Genomic DNA, 20,413 nt, shown 5'->3' on the forward strand with positions numbered 1-20,413 from the left:
GGTTTATATAGTACTAATGTGTGTGTGGGTTATAATTTTAATTTGTTACCCAATTAGCATTTATCTTCCAATTGGAAAAACAAGATACTTACAATGCAATTAGTAAAACAAGATATTAATAATCCTTCCCACTGTTATTTATGAAACACTAACTACTTGACCCTAGATTTGAATATAGATTTTCACAAGTGATATTTCAATACAACTAATTCCTTAGGTTGTTCATATTCTTTTTTCTGGAATTTTATTTCAAAGAATATGGTTTCTACAAGTGAGTCATAAGAAATGCTTGGGGAAATGTTTTTTAGATGTAGATTGCAGCAATGTTGTTTTTATAACAGGATAGAGTGTCAGCTAATCCTATGCTCAAATACACCCAATCTCCACTCAGTACTTCCCATTTGCATCCATTAATATACATGGAAAGACTTGTTTTAAAATCTGGGGAAGTGCAGATAATAGGATTTGAATGAAGAAATAATGTAGGAATGGAGAAGTAGCACATGGCACCTGCCCCAGCTTCTAGTATGGGGATTGACCCTCAGTGGTTAAATATTAAAAGTCAGTGGTAATGAAAACTCACTGGTAAGAATCTATGGGGACCCTGGGGGCAGGCAGTATTACATTAAGACTCAGGAGATAAAATAGTTGTTATTCTGCAAATCTTACAGGGTTCTTTCACTCCAACCTTTGGGGTATCATAAAGGTCATTGAATGCAATTATGAGATTCCTGCATTAGCATATCAGGTGATATATTTGAAAGCAGAACAGGGGTGGAACAATATGGCAGATGCCCTGGGGTGACAGTGACTGGAAAACTGGGGACTCTGTGTGACCAGACCCATCTGGGGACTAAGTGAGAGGGTTATGGGCGAGACATGAGACCTCGGTTCTCGTCTTCTTGAAGGAAAGATTTCAATCAAAAGACAAAGTATTTAGAAAGGCAAGCAAGAATTTATTGACCGCAGCAAAAATATACTTAGGACAGTGAAATAAGGAAGAGCATAGAATAAGTAACAGGATGTGCAGGAGGCAGCTGATCCGTAATTCTCTCTCATTGTTGATGTTTCTATCTTTCCCTCTCCCTTCCTATCTGAAATCAATAAAAAAATATATATATTAAAAAAAAAAAGAATAAGCAACAGGAGAGCCTAAGTGGGCCGCTTTGGCTCACTGGGAAATCAGGAAAAAAAGGGGCTTTGGGCACAGGTTCAGGGTGTTAGCCTGGAACGAGCTACTACTGCCCATTGCTCTTCTGGTTGCAAGTCGCATGAGGTCCTGTAGCAGTTAGGGGATATATGCCTGTAGGAGGAAGGAGCAGGGGAAGGGAATGGCATGGGTATGCTCCCTGGCGGGAGGGAGAACACACGGGGACCTTAATTTTCAGTAGTTTTAAAGGCTGGGCATTTACTAGTAGGGGAGGTCTTAGAGGCAGATCAATAGAATATTCACCAGCTGTATGCTGATATACCAAAATGAGATTTATTCTCTTAATTTACCTGCCCTAGGTCAGCCTAGGGCAGTGATGGCGAACCTTTTGAGCTCGGCGTGTCAGCATTTTGAAAAACCCTAACTTAACTCTGGTGCCGTGTCCCATATAGAAATTTTTTGATATTTGCAACCATAGTAAAACAAAGATTTATATTTTTGATATTTATTTTATACATTTAAATGCCATTTAACAAAGAAAAATCAACCAAAAAAATGAGTTCGCGTGTCACCTCTGACACACGTGTCATAGGTTCGCCATCACTGGCCTAGGGGGTGAGGTGCTTCCCCTACAAGGATCCCCTGCTAGGCATCTAGGGCTTTTCACCCTGGTGACCTTCAGTACCTGGCCCATCACCCTTGCTCTGTTCATTCAGTCTAACTGCTTACCACACTACTACTTAAGGTATAAAGCAGTGACAAGTTTTATTTATTGAGGATCTACTATTTTGCTGATAGTCAACATACATTTACTCTCATCCTCGAAGCAAGCTAGTATTGTTATCCTCCTCCTGCTGATGAGAAAATGGAAACTCATGGAAGTCAAGGACATTATGTAAGGTCACATATATTTAAAAAATGCCTGGCCGGCATGGCTCAGTGCTTGAGCATTGACCTAAGAACCAGGAGGCCACAGTCCCATTCCCAGTCAGGGCACATGCCTGTGTTGGGGGCTGGGTCCCTAGTGTGGGGTGTGAGGAGGCACCCAAAGATTCTCTCTCATCATTGATGTTTCTATCTCTTTATCCCTCCCCCTCCCCCCTCTCTCTAAAAAACAAACAAAAACAAAAAACAATTAAAAACAAACTAAATCAACCTAGATGGAAAGCTCTTACTTCATCAAAAACAAGTTCTCTGTGTATGAATCATTTCAGATTCTCATGAGAGTAAATGTATGTTGACTATGAAAAGAGTAATTAAATTTGAGCCTTTTTATAAACTTTATAATAAACTATTTTTGTTGTAGGTGGTGGGAGAGACACTAGGTGTCTGACTGGTGGGAGGGGTCAGACCAAACCTGGGTTCAGCAACCTCGGCACTTGGGTTCTGGCCAGGAAAGAATTCAGATCCAAGACCCAACCCAACAGAAAGAGAACATTTATTTGGTAAATTAGGGGTAGAAGTAGTAATTGTAAATTAGGGGTAGAAGTAGTAATTTCTAGAAGAAATGGGCTTAGGAAACAAGTTATAGAGGTAAAGGAGGCCCCTTAGAGCGTGGGAGTAAGGAAGCTAATGGAAGCGTGCCTAGGGCAGGGAGGCAGAGGGGTCAGGGGAAAACACAGTGGTGCCTCCTGGAGGGAGAGCCACTGGATCTTCAATCCTAAGAGTTTTTAGGGTGAAGATTTTAGGGGAAGTCCCAGGGGAAGATCTTAATAGATTATTCAGCAGCTTTCCTCGCGTGTCCTTTCAGGGTTGTGGTCTCCACTGAGTGATTGATCAGCCCCAGGGCAGGGAGTCATTATTTATTGCAGCTGGTCCTGACCTCAGCCATGGCTGGTTTTGTTGCTTATCTGGGCCTGAAGCTGAAATAGAACTGAGGCCTGGATGTTATCTCTAGGGAGGAAAAGTCAGGGGGTCCAAACCTAATGACCAGTGATATGCTAGGTGCTAGGGGAGGAAAGGTCACCCTGAGGCGAGGCCTCACCCAACAATTGATTGTCCCTTGCTAGGTACCTCGGGCTTTCCACACTGAAGACCTTCTGTACCCGGCCCATCATCCTTGCTCTGCTTATGTCTGTTTAATTGTCTACAACATTTTTTCCCCCTAAGTATTCAGAAAAAGAAAATAATTGGAGGAAAAAATGCTATCACCCTGCTCACCAAATCTAGCAACAAATCCAAGCAATGCCACCCGAGTGACAGTCACACTTCATTACTTGAGATTTTTTTTCTAGTAAAATGATTTCAATAATAACTTTTAACTCACATCTCTTAATCTGCAACCTCTTATACACATTCTGATAAATATTAGACAAACTATGTTAAACTTTGTACTATGCAGAATTTTATTATACTAAGCAGGCATGAAAGTTGAGAGCCCTGTAAATATTAATCACAGACTAATGAACAGTGGGAGATTTCTGAATATCAATCTGTACTAGAGGGAAATTTTGAATTAGAGACACCACTTCCTACCCAATAAATCAGTGGTGAAAAATTGAAGGCATTCTCATGCATCAGGTTATTAGCTAGATCTCCAGTCCTAAAGTAGCATGCAGTGCCTGTACCAAAGTAGATGTGATTTTATCACCCCACTGTAGCTTTTGCATTTTTAACGGGACCATTTTTAAAATTTTAATTACCTCCAAAAGAAGCTGGATTGTATCACCACTTGAGTGCATTCTTTAGTATCAGAGTTAAAATAGTTCAAGAGTAGTTAGAGCTTGTCTCCTTCATTCTTCCTCATTAGCATTCAAAAACCATTGCCCAAAGGGACTAGAAAACTCAAGGTTAAGAGGAGAACTGAAATGCCAAAACTTGATTGGCTTATTGCTTTTATTAAATGTGCATATTACTGCTTGTGCCTCTGAGCACATTTACAATGTATAACAGAAAAAAGACAATATATTTGATCATAATTCATAATTTCATAAATGATAGACACAATCATATATCTACACACCTACATATTTGTAATGACTGTCCATTCATTGATGGGATAGCATTCATTTTCCATAGTCAGAGTTAATTATTTATTAATACAAGTATGAGAGTAGATAATGATATTTAGGATTTTATATTTTTTGATGCTGACAAAAAGAATGGGATTCAGTTTTCAGTTTGAATTTTTTCTTAAATTCTTTAATATTTAGATAGCATTTATAACCTTCAGTGTGCATTAATACTTTAATGGGAACATTTAGAAGTAATTGTTATGTTTCTTCATTCCATTGTCATCAGGACAAAATTTTATCTTTAATACTTATGGTATGAGCTATGCTTACTGAAGACACACACAGTTATTAAGGACACAGGAAAAGAGTAAGTTCCAGATATAAGCCAGAAATAGTAAATGGCATTTTAAAATACTGCAAGTAAATATGGAAAAAGTAATAGTTACTAAATTAAGTAGTAGTATAACATAATGCTATAATTAAGCATTAGTCACTAACAGTTTTCAATTTTTATCACTCAAAATTTCTACTCATTATAAGCAGGGAAATTATGTTGTTCTTCAATATATTCCCAGTGCTATGTGTTGAGCAGTTGCTCAGTACATATATGACATCTTAATAAAAGATCATTTTTTTAAAAAAATTAAATGTATTTTTATATATTTTGAATATGATTAAAAAGTGCTTTACTCAATATTACTAATAAAAATAAAAGCCCTTCACATTTCTAGTGGCCAATATGTAATTTGTATATAATATTGCATAGTAGTTTCTATCTTATTTATCTTATTTAACTTACTTATTTTTGGTAGGAAGCCACCAATGGTATAGGTAAGGGTTTCAAAATATGTTTACCCTTGCCATAGGGATTTTGATCATTTTCAGCCAGTATTCAGAAGAAACACTTGTAAAAGCATTAATGTAATTAAAGATGTCCTCAAAAACATTTTTAATTATTTAATTTTTAATTGAATTTAATAGAAAAATGCCCCAAATCTCCAAAGTTCATCATTGTTCAGTATAAGACAACCAATACAATGCAGGTATATCATCAAAAACAATAATAATATAAACATGGCAAGGGTGAAAAATGTAACTAGTATTTAAAGTGTATAATAAAACAAGTTTTAAGATCATAGAGGTAATCAAGGTGATTCTAAAATGTAATACACAGAAGTCTAATAGTTCTGTATCAAAAAATAATAAATCCACATCTATTAAGATAGTCCTTTGAGGTTGATTAAAATGCAAAAGATATGGATAATTATTTAAATAGTTATGTGTCAGAGTTACTAGGAGGTCATAAGGAGTAAATGAAGTGAGTGAAATAGATATATAGTCAAGCCTTTTATTGTTGCCGGCTTTTATAGCAGTTAACCAAGCTTGCTCAATATCAAAGGTCTAGAGACATACAAAATAACATTTACTTTTTTTAGCCTCTTTTGTTGCAATTAACTAGATATACTATTTTTAATTATTTTGGTTTCTACTGCATGAATTATAATTGTTTGGCTGTAATGGCCTAGAGTAAGGAGGATGGAAGCACAATTTAAAGGTGAACTCGGAGACAATTAAGAAACAAATTGCTGCACAGCCTGGCAGTGAACACCTGGGCTTGTGATGGCCCTTCCCACTGTCCACGGTGCTTCTTTTGATGGTAGCCACTCTTCATTTCCCTGACTAACTTCAGTTTTTCTTTTTTCAGGTTTGGATTTATTCTTCATAAAGATGAAGCTGCGCTACAAAAAATTGACCTTGAGACCATGTCATACATCAAGACAATTAACTTGAAGATTTATAAGTGTGTTCCTCAATCGCTGGCATATACACACCTGGGAGGATACTACTTCGTTGGCTGCAAGCCAGACAGCACCGGAGCAATTCCACCACAGCTCATAGTGGACAGTGTAACCGACTCAGTCATTGGATTCAATAGTGATGTGACGGGCACTCCCTATGTGTCTCCAGATGGACACTATCTTGTCAGCATTAATGACGTGAAAGGTCTTGTGAGGGTCCAGTACATTACCATCAGAGGCGAAATCCAGGAGGCATTTGATATTCACACGAATCTGCACATATCTGACCTGGCCTTTCAGCCGTCCTTTACGGAAGCCCATCAGTACAACATCTACGGGAGCTCCGGCACACAGACGGACGTCCTCTTTGTGGAGCTCTCCTCTGGAAAGGTCAAGATGATAAAGAGCCTTAAGGAGCCACTCAAGGCCGAAGAATGGCCCTGGAACCGGAAGAACAGGCAAATCAAGGACAGTGGCTTGTTTGGGCAATACCTGATGACACCTTCCAAGGACTCTCTCTTTATACTAGATGGACGACTCAATAAGCTAAACTGTGAGATCACTGAAGTTGGAAAAGGAAATACAGTTATTTGGGTTGGAGATGCCTAGGAGCCCTATTAGATAATTATTGAATGAAGAGTTTTCCAGTACATTGCACTTAAGTCATTGTTTAAATTTACAGTTTAATTTTTTTCAAGTTTATCTCCTACTCATACTCAAGTTAACTCGATTGTCCCAAATAAAATGGATTTTTTTGGGGGGGGACTACACAATTAGTCATATCAGTTGATTAGAAATTTTTAACACATTATTTAATAAGAAAATATATTAATCACAAGACTCAAATCTATAATTATGTTTTAAGCCAACAAAATAGGAATTTAAATACTTAAAAAAATAACAACTGCAGGGAATTTCAGATGACTTTCAGCCCCATTTTATGTTAAGGTGGTTTATCTATTTTTCTTCTGTCCTTTTTTGGTATGCTTATACCAGAAATAAAAGGTATTGTGGAAACTTAAAATTCTTAATTCAAAATACTCTGTCCCATTCACTGTTTAAAATCTTTTGTGCCTTGAGGGAATGTCACAAGAGGGAAAGGAAGGGTAAAAGCTGCATACGGAACACTCATCACTATAAATCTCTTGTCATTAAAAGAGAAATGTTTAACATCTCTTGCACTAAATCCTGCCTTCAGTTATTTGTTTAATGGAATTTCATTTGGAGGCAAAAGTCAACCTTAGGTTCTATACAGGTGACAAAACTCTATTTGACACTCACTGTATAATCTGCAGCTTGCTATGGAAAATGGGGAAGGAAGGAGGAAAAAAATCATTATGGTAAAATGTTTGCAATGTATTCTCTACTCATCTTGCTTTCAATTACTAGAGTGCATTATGTTCATAGTGCAAGTTTGTCTGGGATGTCAACTGCCTACAAACGTTTATTAATAGTAAAATATTTTTTTTTCAAGTAGTCCAGTGTTGCATCAGCAGGAACTCTCATTTCTTAAAGAAGAAGCATTATTTTTGTCTGCTTAGAGTAAAACATATGTAGGAAAATTAACACCAGAGAGTAAAAAGCTGGCTAGAGAACTGATGAATATTAGTGTTTTAGGAGAATTAGTTTAAAAATTGGAAATGAGGGGATAGCTCCACAGTGGTGAGTAAAAATGTATGTCACCATTGCCTTTACTATTTACATAACCCATCAAAAACTTCATTCTTTAACAACTTTCCTAAGTGACTTCTGTTAAACTCCTACGTCACCCTTAAATGACCCACTCACTAATTCTGTGCTGTAGCTCAGAACCTAACTAATCTTATTTGAGGCACTGCATAGAAGTAAAAAAATAAAAATAAAAAATGCATTTTTAAAGGTAAAAATAAGGCCAGTAGAGGTGGATTAAAACTAGAGAGTTGGTTTATTGAAATAAGCAGATCATTATCTAGGCTTAAAGTAATAGCTTACATGTTTTGAGAACCTTTTAGTTGCTTTTGCTTTGTTGCTGCTAAAAATGCTAATGGGCTGTTGAAATGACCTCCATATACTGAAGGTAATCCAATAAGGTCTTTTTTAAATACAAATTTTACTCAAGTTTAAATTGTGTAAAACTGCTTAGAAACCTGAAATTTTATAGTGTGTAATATCTTACGTGTATATAGCATCCTGAACTGTGCGATACAGTAGATTTCTTCTTAGCTTAAGGAAACATTATGGGAGGTAGATTTAATAAACAACAAAATCAGCTTATGTTTCTACTTATCTGCTTTCCTTTCTAGCAATTTCCTCCCTTGTGAACCTGAACCATATTGTCTGTTCCTAATGATTTAATATAAGTCTGTCTCACCCATCCTTCTTTGGTAGCTTACACCATGTGGATGCTCCATCTATAGACATTGCTTGATAAAAGGAGAATAAACTTCTTACCTTTTAAACTTTGAGAGTTCAGTCAATGCTTTCATGTGCATACCAATGTTTTGTGTGTTCTCCCATTGCTTCAAACACATGCTGGTGCTCCCCATTATTTTGAAAGTGATGGGATGGAGTAGAAAGCATGTGAAGTGAGATCAAATAAGAAAAGACAATTCAGTTTGCCTTTTTATAAACAATTCTAAGTTGCAATTTCTCTTCGTATCCAATGTTTAAAGCAAGGAATTTATCATTTTTCAAGTCTCTATTTCTTTAGAATCCCTTCGTGTGTATTAAAGTAATGAGTATCAGAATGGAATATCAAAAGGAAACTCAAAGGAAAATCTTTTCCTTTCCATATCCTTATACCACTAACCAAACAAATATTGAGTCATTTTTTTAAAAACATTGTAATAAAACACTGACATTTGTGATTCTTTGAAAAAAGCAGATGCAGTGTTATAATATTTTCTGAGGTAGACATTTCCTTTTTTGAGAATGAAGGGAAAGAGAGTACAAGTTACCATGCAGGGAACAGCACTATTTTATGCACATCCTGGTAAACGTGTATTGCAAATAATGCTTTCAGCAATAATGTGTAAAAGCTTAGAAAAACTATAATAAAATAATGACATAACTTCTCTATAAAGAAGGTCTAACATCAAAGAGTACATTTTTAATGAGCACTCTTTTTAAAAGAGTAAAGTGATAGCAAAAAGTGATTGTTTTCCCTATAAAATTATCTGGTGATAATTTTGTGATAGAAATGAAGGTCATTAAATGAGAAAAAAGTGTAAAACCAAGAATGGGAATAAGATGTGGTATAGTCCTAGAACAAAGTGACAGGAGGAAGTAAATATTTATGTAAAGAAGACGATATAAATAAAGCAAGAAAAGTAGGTTCTGAACAGCTTTTGGAGGGAGTGAAGGAGGGAAGTAAAGAGTGAAACCCATTTAAACAATGTGGACATAATCCAGACAATAGGGACTCAACAATAACTTTAAAAAACGGGAAATGGCAATGAAAACACTTTTAACATTTATTATTTTAAAATATGTTTTTATTGTTTGTTTCTTTTAAGAGAGAGAGGAAGGAAGAGGGATAGAGAGATGGAAACATTGATGAGAGAGGAACATCCTGGATCGGCTGGCTCTTGCACACCCCCTACTGGGGATTGAGCCAGTAACCTAGTCATGTGCCCCTACCAGGAAATGACCAGGAACCTCTTGGTTCCTGAGTCTACAGCACTAAGCCACACAGGCCGAACAAGTTTATTATCTTTTAATGGAATGAAAATTTGACAGGAGAAATGGGGGATTAGAGGACAAGGTATCAGTTGGGAAGCTATTGCAGCAATGTAATGGATGGTCTTTAAGGCAATTACATTGAAAGTATATATTATAAAATGGGGCATGTTAAAGAATCATACTTGAAATGAAAAATAAGTATGGATCATAAAAAAAGACAGACAGGAAAGGTCTCAAACATAACATTATTAATAGAAATAAGAAACCCAGAAAGGAGAAACAGATTTAGGTGAGAGAAAGATTTAAGTAGCTCTGGCCAGTGTGGTTTAGTCGGTTGAGCATAGTTCCATGCACCCATACTGGTTGAATTTCCAACCAGGAGGCAGCCAATCAATGGTTCTCTCTCATCATTGATGTTTCTATCTCTCCTTCTCCCTTCCTCTCTGAAGTCAATAAAAAATATATATATTTTTTAAAAGTTCTTCACAGGGTTTCAATTGGAGTGTCGTCCCATAAACCAAAAGGTTGTGGCTTTGATTCCCTGTCAGGGCACATACCTAGGTAGAAGGTTCAATCCTTTTCCAGCAATGTGGAAGGCAACCAATCCAAATTTCTCTCCTCAGACTGATGTTTCTCTTATTCTCTTTCACCCTTTCTCTAAAATCAATAAAAACATATTCACGGGTGAGGATTAAAAAAAAGATTTTATAGATGAAACTGTACATTCAATCATATCTGACAACATATGTAAATTTTTAATGTGAGAAAAATATTAAGAACAATATTGTCATCACATAAATCAATACAACTCTATTGTAAGATGACAATGTACAACCCAACATTATCACATTAAGAACTCAAAAAGGGCTGCTTGTAATTTCCCTTGTCATACATATATTTACCGTTTAGCTGTTTTTATATGAATGGGTAATAGGAACAAAAACAGCACCTATTGAAAGTCTATTTCTTCCAAACATTTACCTCTCCTGGGAACTTCATACACAGAGACATGTTCTGAAAGTCATGCTGGATAAATTCTCCCGTGCAATCTTAAAGCATTGCAACTTTTCTCATCTTCCTAGAAGACCAAATCTTAACCTGATCATGTTAGCATATTTTTGTTTGCTTGCAAATAACACAACACATAATCCTATTAGTAAATGGAAAAGTGCTTTGCTTTCCAGTGATAGTCCTCAGCAAATGTACCTCTCTCTGTGATATTGAGTGGGCACTGCACAGCTATTTTACAGTAATTTACAGCTACAGTTGGTGAATTAGAAAAGTTTTAACCTTTGTTATTTTATAGTAGAGGCCCAGTGAATGAACTTGTGCACTGGTGGGGTCCAGCCAGCCCACCCCGATGGGGGCAGGGGCAATTGGGAATAGGGCTGGCTGGGGGAGGGGCCCTGGGCAGTTGGCGGGCCCCGCCCCCTGGTTGAACTCCGGTCAAACTCCCAGTGGAGGGGACAATTTTCATATTACCCTTTTATTACATAGGATTAGAGTTCAGGAATGGTAAAATGTCAATACGTTTATCTACTTTTATTAATATTGATTGTCACAATTTTATTGCTATCTAATATGCTATGTAATTTATTGTGCATTTGTTTATTATCTGCATAACTCCATCTAACACATGCACATTATGCAGCCCAAGGAGAACAGGGGTTTTCTGTTTTGTTTATACATCTAGAGAGGGCTTGGTATGTACTAGACACATAAGCAGTCAGTAAATGTGTGAGATGATTAAAGTACTATTTCAATTGAACTCACACTATTATTTAGTCTCTACAGAATATATGTTTAACTTTTGGGGAATCTCAAATAACTATGGCAAAAATATGTGCTTTGAATGTTATTAAACTGTGATAATTAAACGTAGCATCATTTGGGCAGGTGTTTTATATTTAATAATCTCCAATTCTCTATTGTATTAAAGCTAATAGACATATAATGAACAGTTGGATAGATGATGTCTTTTTAAACATTTGCCATCTCAAATTAAATGTAATTGCTTATGTAAACATGATGTTTGTTTTGTGGAAGATTAATCCCTTTCATATATTATTAAATTCTAAATTAATATACATCACCTTTTAGTTATTTATAGAGGCATATAATCCTTTATTTATTAGCCTTGCCTCAAGAAGCATGCACATATGAAATAAAAATATAGTATCCTACAAAAATATCAGTACATTTTGAAATAAAAATTTGTATTTCTGATTTAAGATTAATTCAAGTCAAAAGTTTACCATTAATTGTTGAAATTAACAAAAATTATATTTAAACTTCTATTAATTGTTTAATGAATTTATGTTTTCCTCAACATGCAACATCATATAACTTGCTTTTGATTTCTCTTACTCTTATGTATTGTGCATAAAACTTTTCATTGTTATCCAACTATAGTCAACCTCTTATTCCATTATTAGTGCAGTTTTTATTTTTTGCTATATATCATTAGTTATGAATATTTGGACTTAGTACCACCATCCAAAAAAATTATACTGTTTGCAAATATCAAATGAAAATAAGCAAATGTACTTATTATACTCAAAGTGCTGAGGTATGTTATTTAGGAACTGTATTTTTAAATTGTCCCTGGTTTTTATAAAAACCAAGCAAAAATATGTCCAAGTCTAAGAGAAACACACATAACACAGAGGGTTGTGAGAGAAGTGATATTAAGGGAAGTACAAGAATTTGTCTAAAGTATGAAGAGCAGAGGGGACCAGGTGCCTCCATCTTTGAGGGTGGGGGTAGCAATTAGCATATTCCCTCCTTATTGGCTGTGGGCTCTGCCATCTTTGAGGGCGGGGCAGTCAACTAGCATATTCCCTCTTTATCAGATAGGATATTGATGTCTGCCTGTACTCTCTGGTGCACAATTTATCCTCATCTCAGTTGGTTCTTATAGTAATACTTTTCAACACAAATCAAATCAGGTTGTAGCTGGAGGGACTAGAAAACAAGCCTCTCTCCTCAGGTGGCAGCTGTGCTCTGCTAGAAGCGGTGCTTTTGCGAGCCGATTGATTGAATCATGGAGGTGTCAATGCACTTTCTCTCACTGAGCCACCATCTTCTGAGAAGCTGACAGGTACTGGGTGTCAACAAACTGACAAGACAGATTTTGGGTGCAGACTCTAAGTGATGCAATTATAGAAAGGACAACGCTGAAAAAAATCAAATTAGTGTCAATGCTATGGTTCTTTCACACTAGAGGAGCAATTGCTTAACCTGACCCGTTTTACAGGAGATTTAACAAAGTAACAACACTGGCATTCTCGGCTTGCGCAGATTAAGACGGGCTTTATTTGATATGGCAGGATGTCTGCTTTACCTGAGAAACTTTCTTGGGATTTAGTTCAATAAATTAATAAAGGTGTGCTGACTCTGAGTCAGATACTGTTACCAGGAAGCAAAGGTGAATGAGATTCTATCACTGTCCATAAGACATTTCCAGCTCAGTGAGGAACAAAGAACCGCGCCCCCCCTCCACCCCCCCCACAAAAAAAATATTTTGAAGTTGTTGTTTGGCAACTTTTAAACTTTGTCAATTGACCCCTTGCATTTGCGTTTTGCAGCACTGCTAGTTTGGGCACTGGCTAACAGCGTGTTATATGAGTGTACTGTTATTGTGCTTTACATACTAACATAGCTTCTTCCCCCAAATGGGTATTTCCTTTAGGAAAAATGGGCATTGCCTATATGAGCAACTTGACTATTTTAGCAGAAGAGTTCTCTCTGTCCCTGGCTACATTCATCTACCAGTCTTCAAGTTCTGCTTGTTCTATGCTACTTGTATTCTCTCATTCACTCATTTATGAAATATTTATGAAGTGCCAACTACTGCTAGACTCTGCTCCAGGTGTTGGTTATACGTGACCAAGACAGGTGAAGACTGAAGACTTCCAGACCAGGTTTGCTTTCCCGTGGGTCGGGGTGGGGAGTCGGGGGGGGCAGCATTTTCCTCTTTCTAAACTCTTTACCTCCTTTCTCTGTGCCACTGCTATTCTCGGTGGCTTCAAAATAGGCTTTGGCCAATTTCCCTGTTTATTTTCTGGGCTTTGTTATTTATTCCTTTCCAAGGGATTCCATCACTTTCCATTTTAATCACTGCAATTCTCAGTCACAGAACTCTTTGGGGAAAGGGCTGTAAGTCGACAGACACACATGTACACAAACATATCGATGTTAATTTAAAACATAGTTAGAGGAGGCATGGAATTCCATAAGGCTAACCTGGGAACTGTTATCCATAGTTACTAATGCCCTTTTTACCAAGCATGGCACGCTGCCCTCAATGCAACTTAAATCCCTGAACATCTAAGTGCAATTGCCATATTTTATTCATTAGAATCATTAAACAGGAATATGACTTCCCACCCTATACTTATTTTTATTATTATTATTTTTTTTACAAATAATGGTACATATGAGCCACTGTAAATAATTTGATCATGTTGTCACCAGAGAAGAGCTTCTCACTCTCCCTCCAGATACAAATCTAAAAAGAAGGGGGAAAAAGGAGGCAAAACAGATTCAGAAGAAGAGGTTTCCTGAAAAGCAGGTGGAGGAAAGGTGACAGGTGCCTGGTGCACGGAGGGAGCACACACTAATGAAGAGTATGCGTCTGCAAACTGCCGCGGGTCGGGCTGTGATGTGGGGCTGGGTTCTCCACGCAGCCGCAGAGTAGATGACTTGGCTTCCCAGGCTCTTGCCCTGGGCTGATTGGCATTCGTGCAAGGAAAAGACAGGGAGGCCCTTTGCTTTCCAGGCTCTCAGAGTAAAAGTCAAAGATGAAGAAAAAGTTAGAAACCTTTGTCAGAAGCTCTGTTTCTGAATCTCATAGTGATCCAGAATACACTACGGTGGTGAGAATTACAACCGAAGGCTGAAGTGGCGTGGGAATTTTAACCAATGCTGAAACCTTGCTGACGCCCTTCCGTTAGGCTTAGATTTTTATTAGAAACTTCTGGTCTTATTAGAGCCTAAAGCAGTTGGACATTTGAAACAGTATTGACACTCAAATAACCTCACAAAATATGACTTCTAATTAAAGAAGTAATATATGCAAAGGATTGACATATAGCAATACCAAATGCTTATGCGGTCTTTGTATTTCTAGGGACTTTATTACATGCTTCCAGTATTTAAAACTGTTTTCCTGTTCAGGCGAACTCTGTGAAGTAGGGACTATGAATACTCACTTCGCTGGTTAAGAAAAATGAAACACAGAGAGATTATGTAACTTGACTGAAGTCCCACAGCTGATAGGTGGTGGAAGTACAGTATGAATGCAGGGGGCCTGGCTTCAAAGTCCATGTTTCTAATCGCTGCAGAGGGGAAGCTCAGCAAGCTGGAGGAGAATGGTAGGCGGTGATTGATCTTGTTCATGCCAGCTTTTCTCACTCCATTATAAAAGTTTGCATTTACTTGGGAAAAGATTGGTACACCTTTAATGTATTGTCCTAGCAAAAAGTGAATTCTACTTAAATGATATTAATGTAGCATGAGAAAGTATAATCTATCATTCTATGATGACAGATGATGACGCTCACCACATGTACTCTGATAAAATGTATTGATGATATAATGTATGAGTAGCAATATGATTTCTCATTTTGAGAAGGCACCTGGTGTACTAAGATGGGCTACTCAAAAAGCAAGAAAAGCCCGGCCATCGTGGCTTAGTGATTGAGTGTCGACCTATGAACCAGGAGGTCACAACTACTTTCCAGGTTAGGGCACACGCCCCAGTTGCAGGCTCCATTTCCAGTAGAGGGCGTGCAGTAGGCAGCCAATCAATGATTCTCTCTCATCATTGATGTTTCAGTCTCTCCCTCTCCCTTCATCTCTGAAGTCAATTTTTAATAAAAGAAAGAAAAAAAGTTTAAAAAATAATTACTTCTGAGTCTGTCTTAAAGTGAAATAACAAGGTGTGGAGTTATTTGAATTTTATTGAAATTATATCCCTTAACTGGATATAATTTGGGGACACGTCAATTCACATAAAAAGGTTGTTTCCGAAGAGGTTAATAAGCCTTCTTAATCACTCTGTGATATTTAAGACACATACAGAGATTGGAGCTTCTGGAAAAATCTATCAAAAGACAGTTACTAGCCGAACCGGTTTGGCTCAGTGGATAGAGCGTCGGCCTGCGGACTCAAGGGTCCCAGGTTCGATTCCGGTCAAGGGCATGTACCTTGGTTGCGGGCACATCCCTACTGGGGGCTGTGCAGGAGGCAGCTGATCGATCTCTCTCATCGATGTTTCTAACTCTCTATCCCTCTCCCTTCTTCTCTGTAAAAATTCAATAAAATATATTTTTTTAAAAAAAGACAGTTACTAGCCTGATGCTTGACTTTGATTGAAACTGTCACTGGGCTATCATCTAGAAGACCCTAACATTTCTCAATACCTAAACTATATCATGAGTTATACTTGTTTACAGGAACTGGAAAGGATTCCTGCTGGCAAAGACCCAGGTGCCCTGTGCTAAGCTGTCGATGGCGGTGGGGCACCCTGTGCAAGAAGGACTGGGCAGAAAGGGCCGAGGGTGAGATAAGAATAACTTCGTGCGCCTAAAAGAAGATAATCACTCCACGCTGCAGCCTAGTATATTGAAGGCTCCTTCCCAGCCCGAGAGAAGGTGCTTTTGGAGCATGAGCTCACCCTTCTCCATTCCTTGATCAAAACATAGTTTCTGTTCTGCTTTACCGAACTCTGGTTTGATTGATGCAAATGGCCCTGGGAAAGAGAACCTTGGTTTTGGTCCCTGCTCCAAAAGAGTTGGTGACAGGATGATGGCATTACTCTGTCAAAGGACACAGCTTGAGTCAGAAAGCCTTCCCCATTCAGCTTTCTCTCAGGCTCTGGCCCTTGCTCCCCGACATTGCCACGTCAGGCCCTGTGAGGGGCGCCCTAGTGGTACTAGATTTCGAGTCCTGTACAGTCCCTCCCTGCCATTTCAAAACCCTTCCCATGCCTTTTCCATAGTGCAACCTTTGCTCAGAATATATGAAAGATAACTGTTTCCTGTCAGGGTCCTGATTAATGTTGCATGTGGAATTAGAAATGGCCTGAGGAAAGCAGAAACTCAGGGTGGGATTCCTCTGCTATATACCATCATTTTGTCAGCATCTGGATATTCCCACACTTCAAGATTCCTGTTAACCTCCCCCTCCCCCCCCCTTTTATTCGTATTAAAGTAATGACTTAAAATGCTTCTCTCAGGTATGGTAAGAACATAGGAGTTTATCCAAATATTTTAAGTGGCACTGCATCTTCTTAGAGGATTTCTTTTAGCTACAGCAGACTCTATGTCATTACCTTTGCTGATTTTTTTTGCCTCTAATTTCCTAAATGACCACTGATACAAGCAATGTTTAAAGAAGACTTGACTGAAGCCTTGAAACAATGGATTGAGATGGTTACAAAACAGGGCAACATTTCACAATTAAAGTAGTAGGCATCCCTGTCCTTTGTGAACCATAAAAGTCTCACAGAACTAAACAGCTAGAATATGACTGATATTTGAGGCCTGCTATTCATCATTCTTTAGAATAAAATATACTGGACTCTGATACTATAAGTAGATATAATAAATGATAATATGGACTTTTTTGGAATGCATTATCCCTTTCCAATAGTTTTAAAGCTTGGACTCTTGAAAACTTATATTTTCCCAGCTGGTGTGGTTCTGTGGTTGAGTGTCAACCTATGAACTAAGAGGTGAGGCTTCGATTCCTGGTCAGGGCATATGCCCAGGTTTCAGGCTCGATCCCCGGTGGGGGGCATACAGGAGGCAGCCGATCAATGATTCTCTCTCATCATTGATGTTTCTATCTCTCTCTCCTTCTCCCTTCTTCTCTGAAATCAATAAAAATACATTTTTAAAAAAAAACTTTTGTTTATTTTTGGTATAGTTTTACATCACAGTTTTATACCATTGAAATCTGGAAATATAGAGCTTGAACTATTTTCATTATGCCTTTGATTTCTGATTCCAACCTAGCATAGTAACGTATATTAATATTGCAAATAATTAGTAAGGGAATCTACATATTTTATTCAATAATTTACTCCATGCTTATTTATTGACTATTACATATGTAGCACTGTATTTGTTTCCATTCAGGGGACATAATAAAGTAAGGCCTCTGCTTTCTCGTAGCTGACAACCTTGGTGTTGAGAAACAAAAAGAGAGACGTTCAGTACTCTCCAACAAACATTCAGCAAGCAATTTCCTGAATGTATAATAGTAGCTATGTAAACAGAATTCTGCCAGGGACACAGAAGGGGAAATGATTAACGGCCTTATAATTGAATAGTACTCTGCAGATTGTGTGGCACTGACAGGTGCATTGGTTTATTTAATCCATACAACAATCCAATGAAGTACTAAATATAAGTATTACTTTGAACATTTAGCAAAGGGAGAAAGTGTCCAAAGTAGGAAGGCTCCAATGGCAAAACCTCTCTACTTGTTTCTACTTCAATGTTACCTATCTTAATTTATCTTTGATATAGAAATTTAAACCAGGAGGATACTAATCTTATTACAATTTAAAGAGTTAATGAAGTACATTAACTTTTGGGAGGTGGCTACGGAGCAAAGAAAAATATATAATCCAAGGCCAGCCATTCAATCCGGGAACTGTTAGTGTTAGACAGCGTCAGGTGCATGGCACTATAACAACTGCTTTGTGTAATTTCAAAGAGAAGGAAAAATGAACGTGGGATCTGAAGAACACTAATTAGAAAATGATCTGTCCTGAATAGCCTCAGCATGTGCCTGCCTGGAAGCAAGAAGCTACATCAGATAATCTCCCAGGAACCTGTTTTCTCTTCCTTCCTGGCCCCTAAATCAAACTCGCTAAGTATATTGGGCATCAGACACATCACTTTTTTGAGGCACTCGGGTGCTGCTTGAGCATTATACATGCACCAAAGGTGTTAATGGTCCTCTCTAAGGGTCTAATTCACTCTCAGACAGAGACGTGAGTCCAATTTCATGGGAAGAGTTTAAACAGAGACTTTGAGAAAGTTTTAGTACAAGTCTTTGTGAAATGAAATTAACTTTTAAATTGGAAGAGGGTCAAAGAGAGTGGTAGCTTTTGAAACTCAAACAGCTGGATTTGTACCCATAGGATATGCAAAGTAAGATTACTATAAGACCAAGCATAAGTTTTGTTTTTTTTTTTAATCTTGATCACAGATATATGCCCAAGTGCCTTGAATTGTGATATATTACAAAGGGGCTGACAATGAGAACTCTAGTTATTTACAAGAACTATTTTGTTGTAAGCAAAGCACATTGGGAACATCAGATTCAGCTCCAAATAAAAATAAACTAATGAGATTATGTTTTATTCATTAACCAAAAAAAAGTTTAAAAAGAAGCTAATTACATACAAAAGTTTTAATGTTAGTAGTGAGCATTAAAAGTAGATAAAGTACTTATTATAATTATTTCAGAAGGAAAGTAGATTATGAAATCTGCACATAGTCTAGTTCTGAATTATGAGGGAAAAGTACCTTAGATAATATAAAACACATTAAAGTTTAATCTTTAAGGAACAAAATGTAAACCCTCATATATATTTGGGATTCATTTAGGGAATAGAAGTAAAGAAAAAAAGCCTTTTCCTTATGAAGCTTGCAGTTGAGTATGCAAATAATAGCATTTACTAATAAACATAATCAATAAATAATACCTTATGGTGAGAAGAGTATATGTTCTATTTAAAAAACAACCACAAGAAAATGTAGAGCAGAGTAAGAAGATTAGAGAATCCTAAGGGCAGGTGTAGATGTGATGTGCTGGGTAATTGTAGTATAAAATAGGGCAGGCAGGATTGATTTTGCTGAAAAAGTAATTTTAACAATGTCTTGAAAGAGATGACATTTTTTGACAAGTGAATACCTTCCAAAAGAATATTTTAGGGCAGAGGGTATAGGTAGAGCTATATTCTAACACAGGGTCATACCTGGTAGTTTTAGAAAAAAAATGAGGCTCTGACTGGTGTAAGGAGATAAAAGAAGAATAATTCAGAAAGTTAATAGAGATCTGTATTAGTCAGCTTGAGTTCCCATAATAAAACGCCATAGACTAGATGGCTAAAACAACAGAAAGTTATTTTCTCATAGTTTTGGAGGCTGAAAGTCCAGGATTCGGATACCAGCAGTGTTGAGTTCTGGTGAGGGTTCTCTTCCTGGCTTATATATGTTTTCTTCTCTCTGTATCCTCACATGGCAGAGAGGAAAAGAGTAAGCTCTCTGATGTCTCCTCTTATAAGGGCACTAATCCCATCAAGAGGGCCTCACCCTCCTGACCTCATCTAAACCTAATTATCTCCCAAAGGCCATATTTCCAAATATTATCACAATAAGGGTTAGGGATTCAATATATGAATTTTGGGGGAAGTGGTGGAGGGATACAATCCAATTCATGGCAGGGTCAGATCTTGCAAGGAGCTCCAGGTCATGGTAAGGTATCAGCTTTTACTCTGAGTGAAGGGAAGAATCATTGCTTGGTTTTGTCCAGAGAAGTGGCAACGATTATCTTACATTTTACAGGATCACTGCAGCATTCATCTTAGGAACAGATTTTTGAGGCTGTCAGTCCTGTGAAATCACAAGGGTCCATACTCCCACAAATCTCTATCATCATAATTACTTTAAAGCAGTGGTTCTCAACCTTCTGGCCCTTTAAATACAGTTCCTCATGTTGTGACCCAACCACAAAATTATTTTCGTTGCAACTTCCTAACTGTAATGTTGCTACTGTTATGAATCGTAATGTAAATATCTGATATGCAGGATGGTCTTAGGCGACCCCTG

The 20,413-nt window shown here is 37.4% G+C and overlaps 1 protein-coding gene across 3 annotated transcripts in view; it reads left to right on the forward strand.

Annotated features, from left to right (window-relative positions):
• The window catches only part of FSTL5 (follistatin like 5), a 579,511-nt gene extending 571,166 nt beyond the window's left edge, over positions 1 to 8,345 (forward strand). For 2 of the 3 annotated variants that reach the window (XM_006081840.3, XM_023753401.1), the window contains one exon: positions 5,810 to 8,345. In XM_006081840.3, the coding sequence (XP_006081902.1) occupies positions 5,810 to 6,512 (703 nt within the window). In that variant the 3' untranslated portion in view covers positions 6,513 to 8,345. The remainder of the gene's footprint in view (positions 1 to 5,809) is intronic. The other variant, XM_006081839.3, reaches the window with a different exon arrangement.
• The last annotated feature ends 12,068 nt before the right edge of the window (positions 8,346 to 20,413 follow it).

This window comes from Myotis lucifugus, unplaced genomic scaffold, assembly GCF_000147115.1.
Source record: "Myotis lucifugus unplaced genomic scaffold, Myoluc2.0 scaffold_1, whole genome shotgun sequence".
NCBI classification, from domain to species: Eukaryota; Metazoa; Chordata; class Mammalia; order Chiroptera; family Vespertilionidae; genus Myotis; species Myotis lucifugus.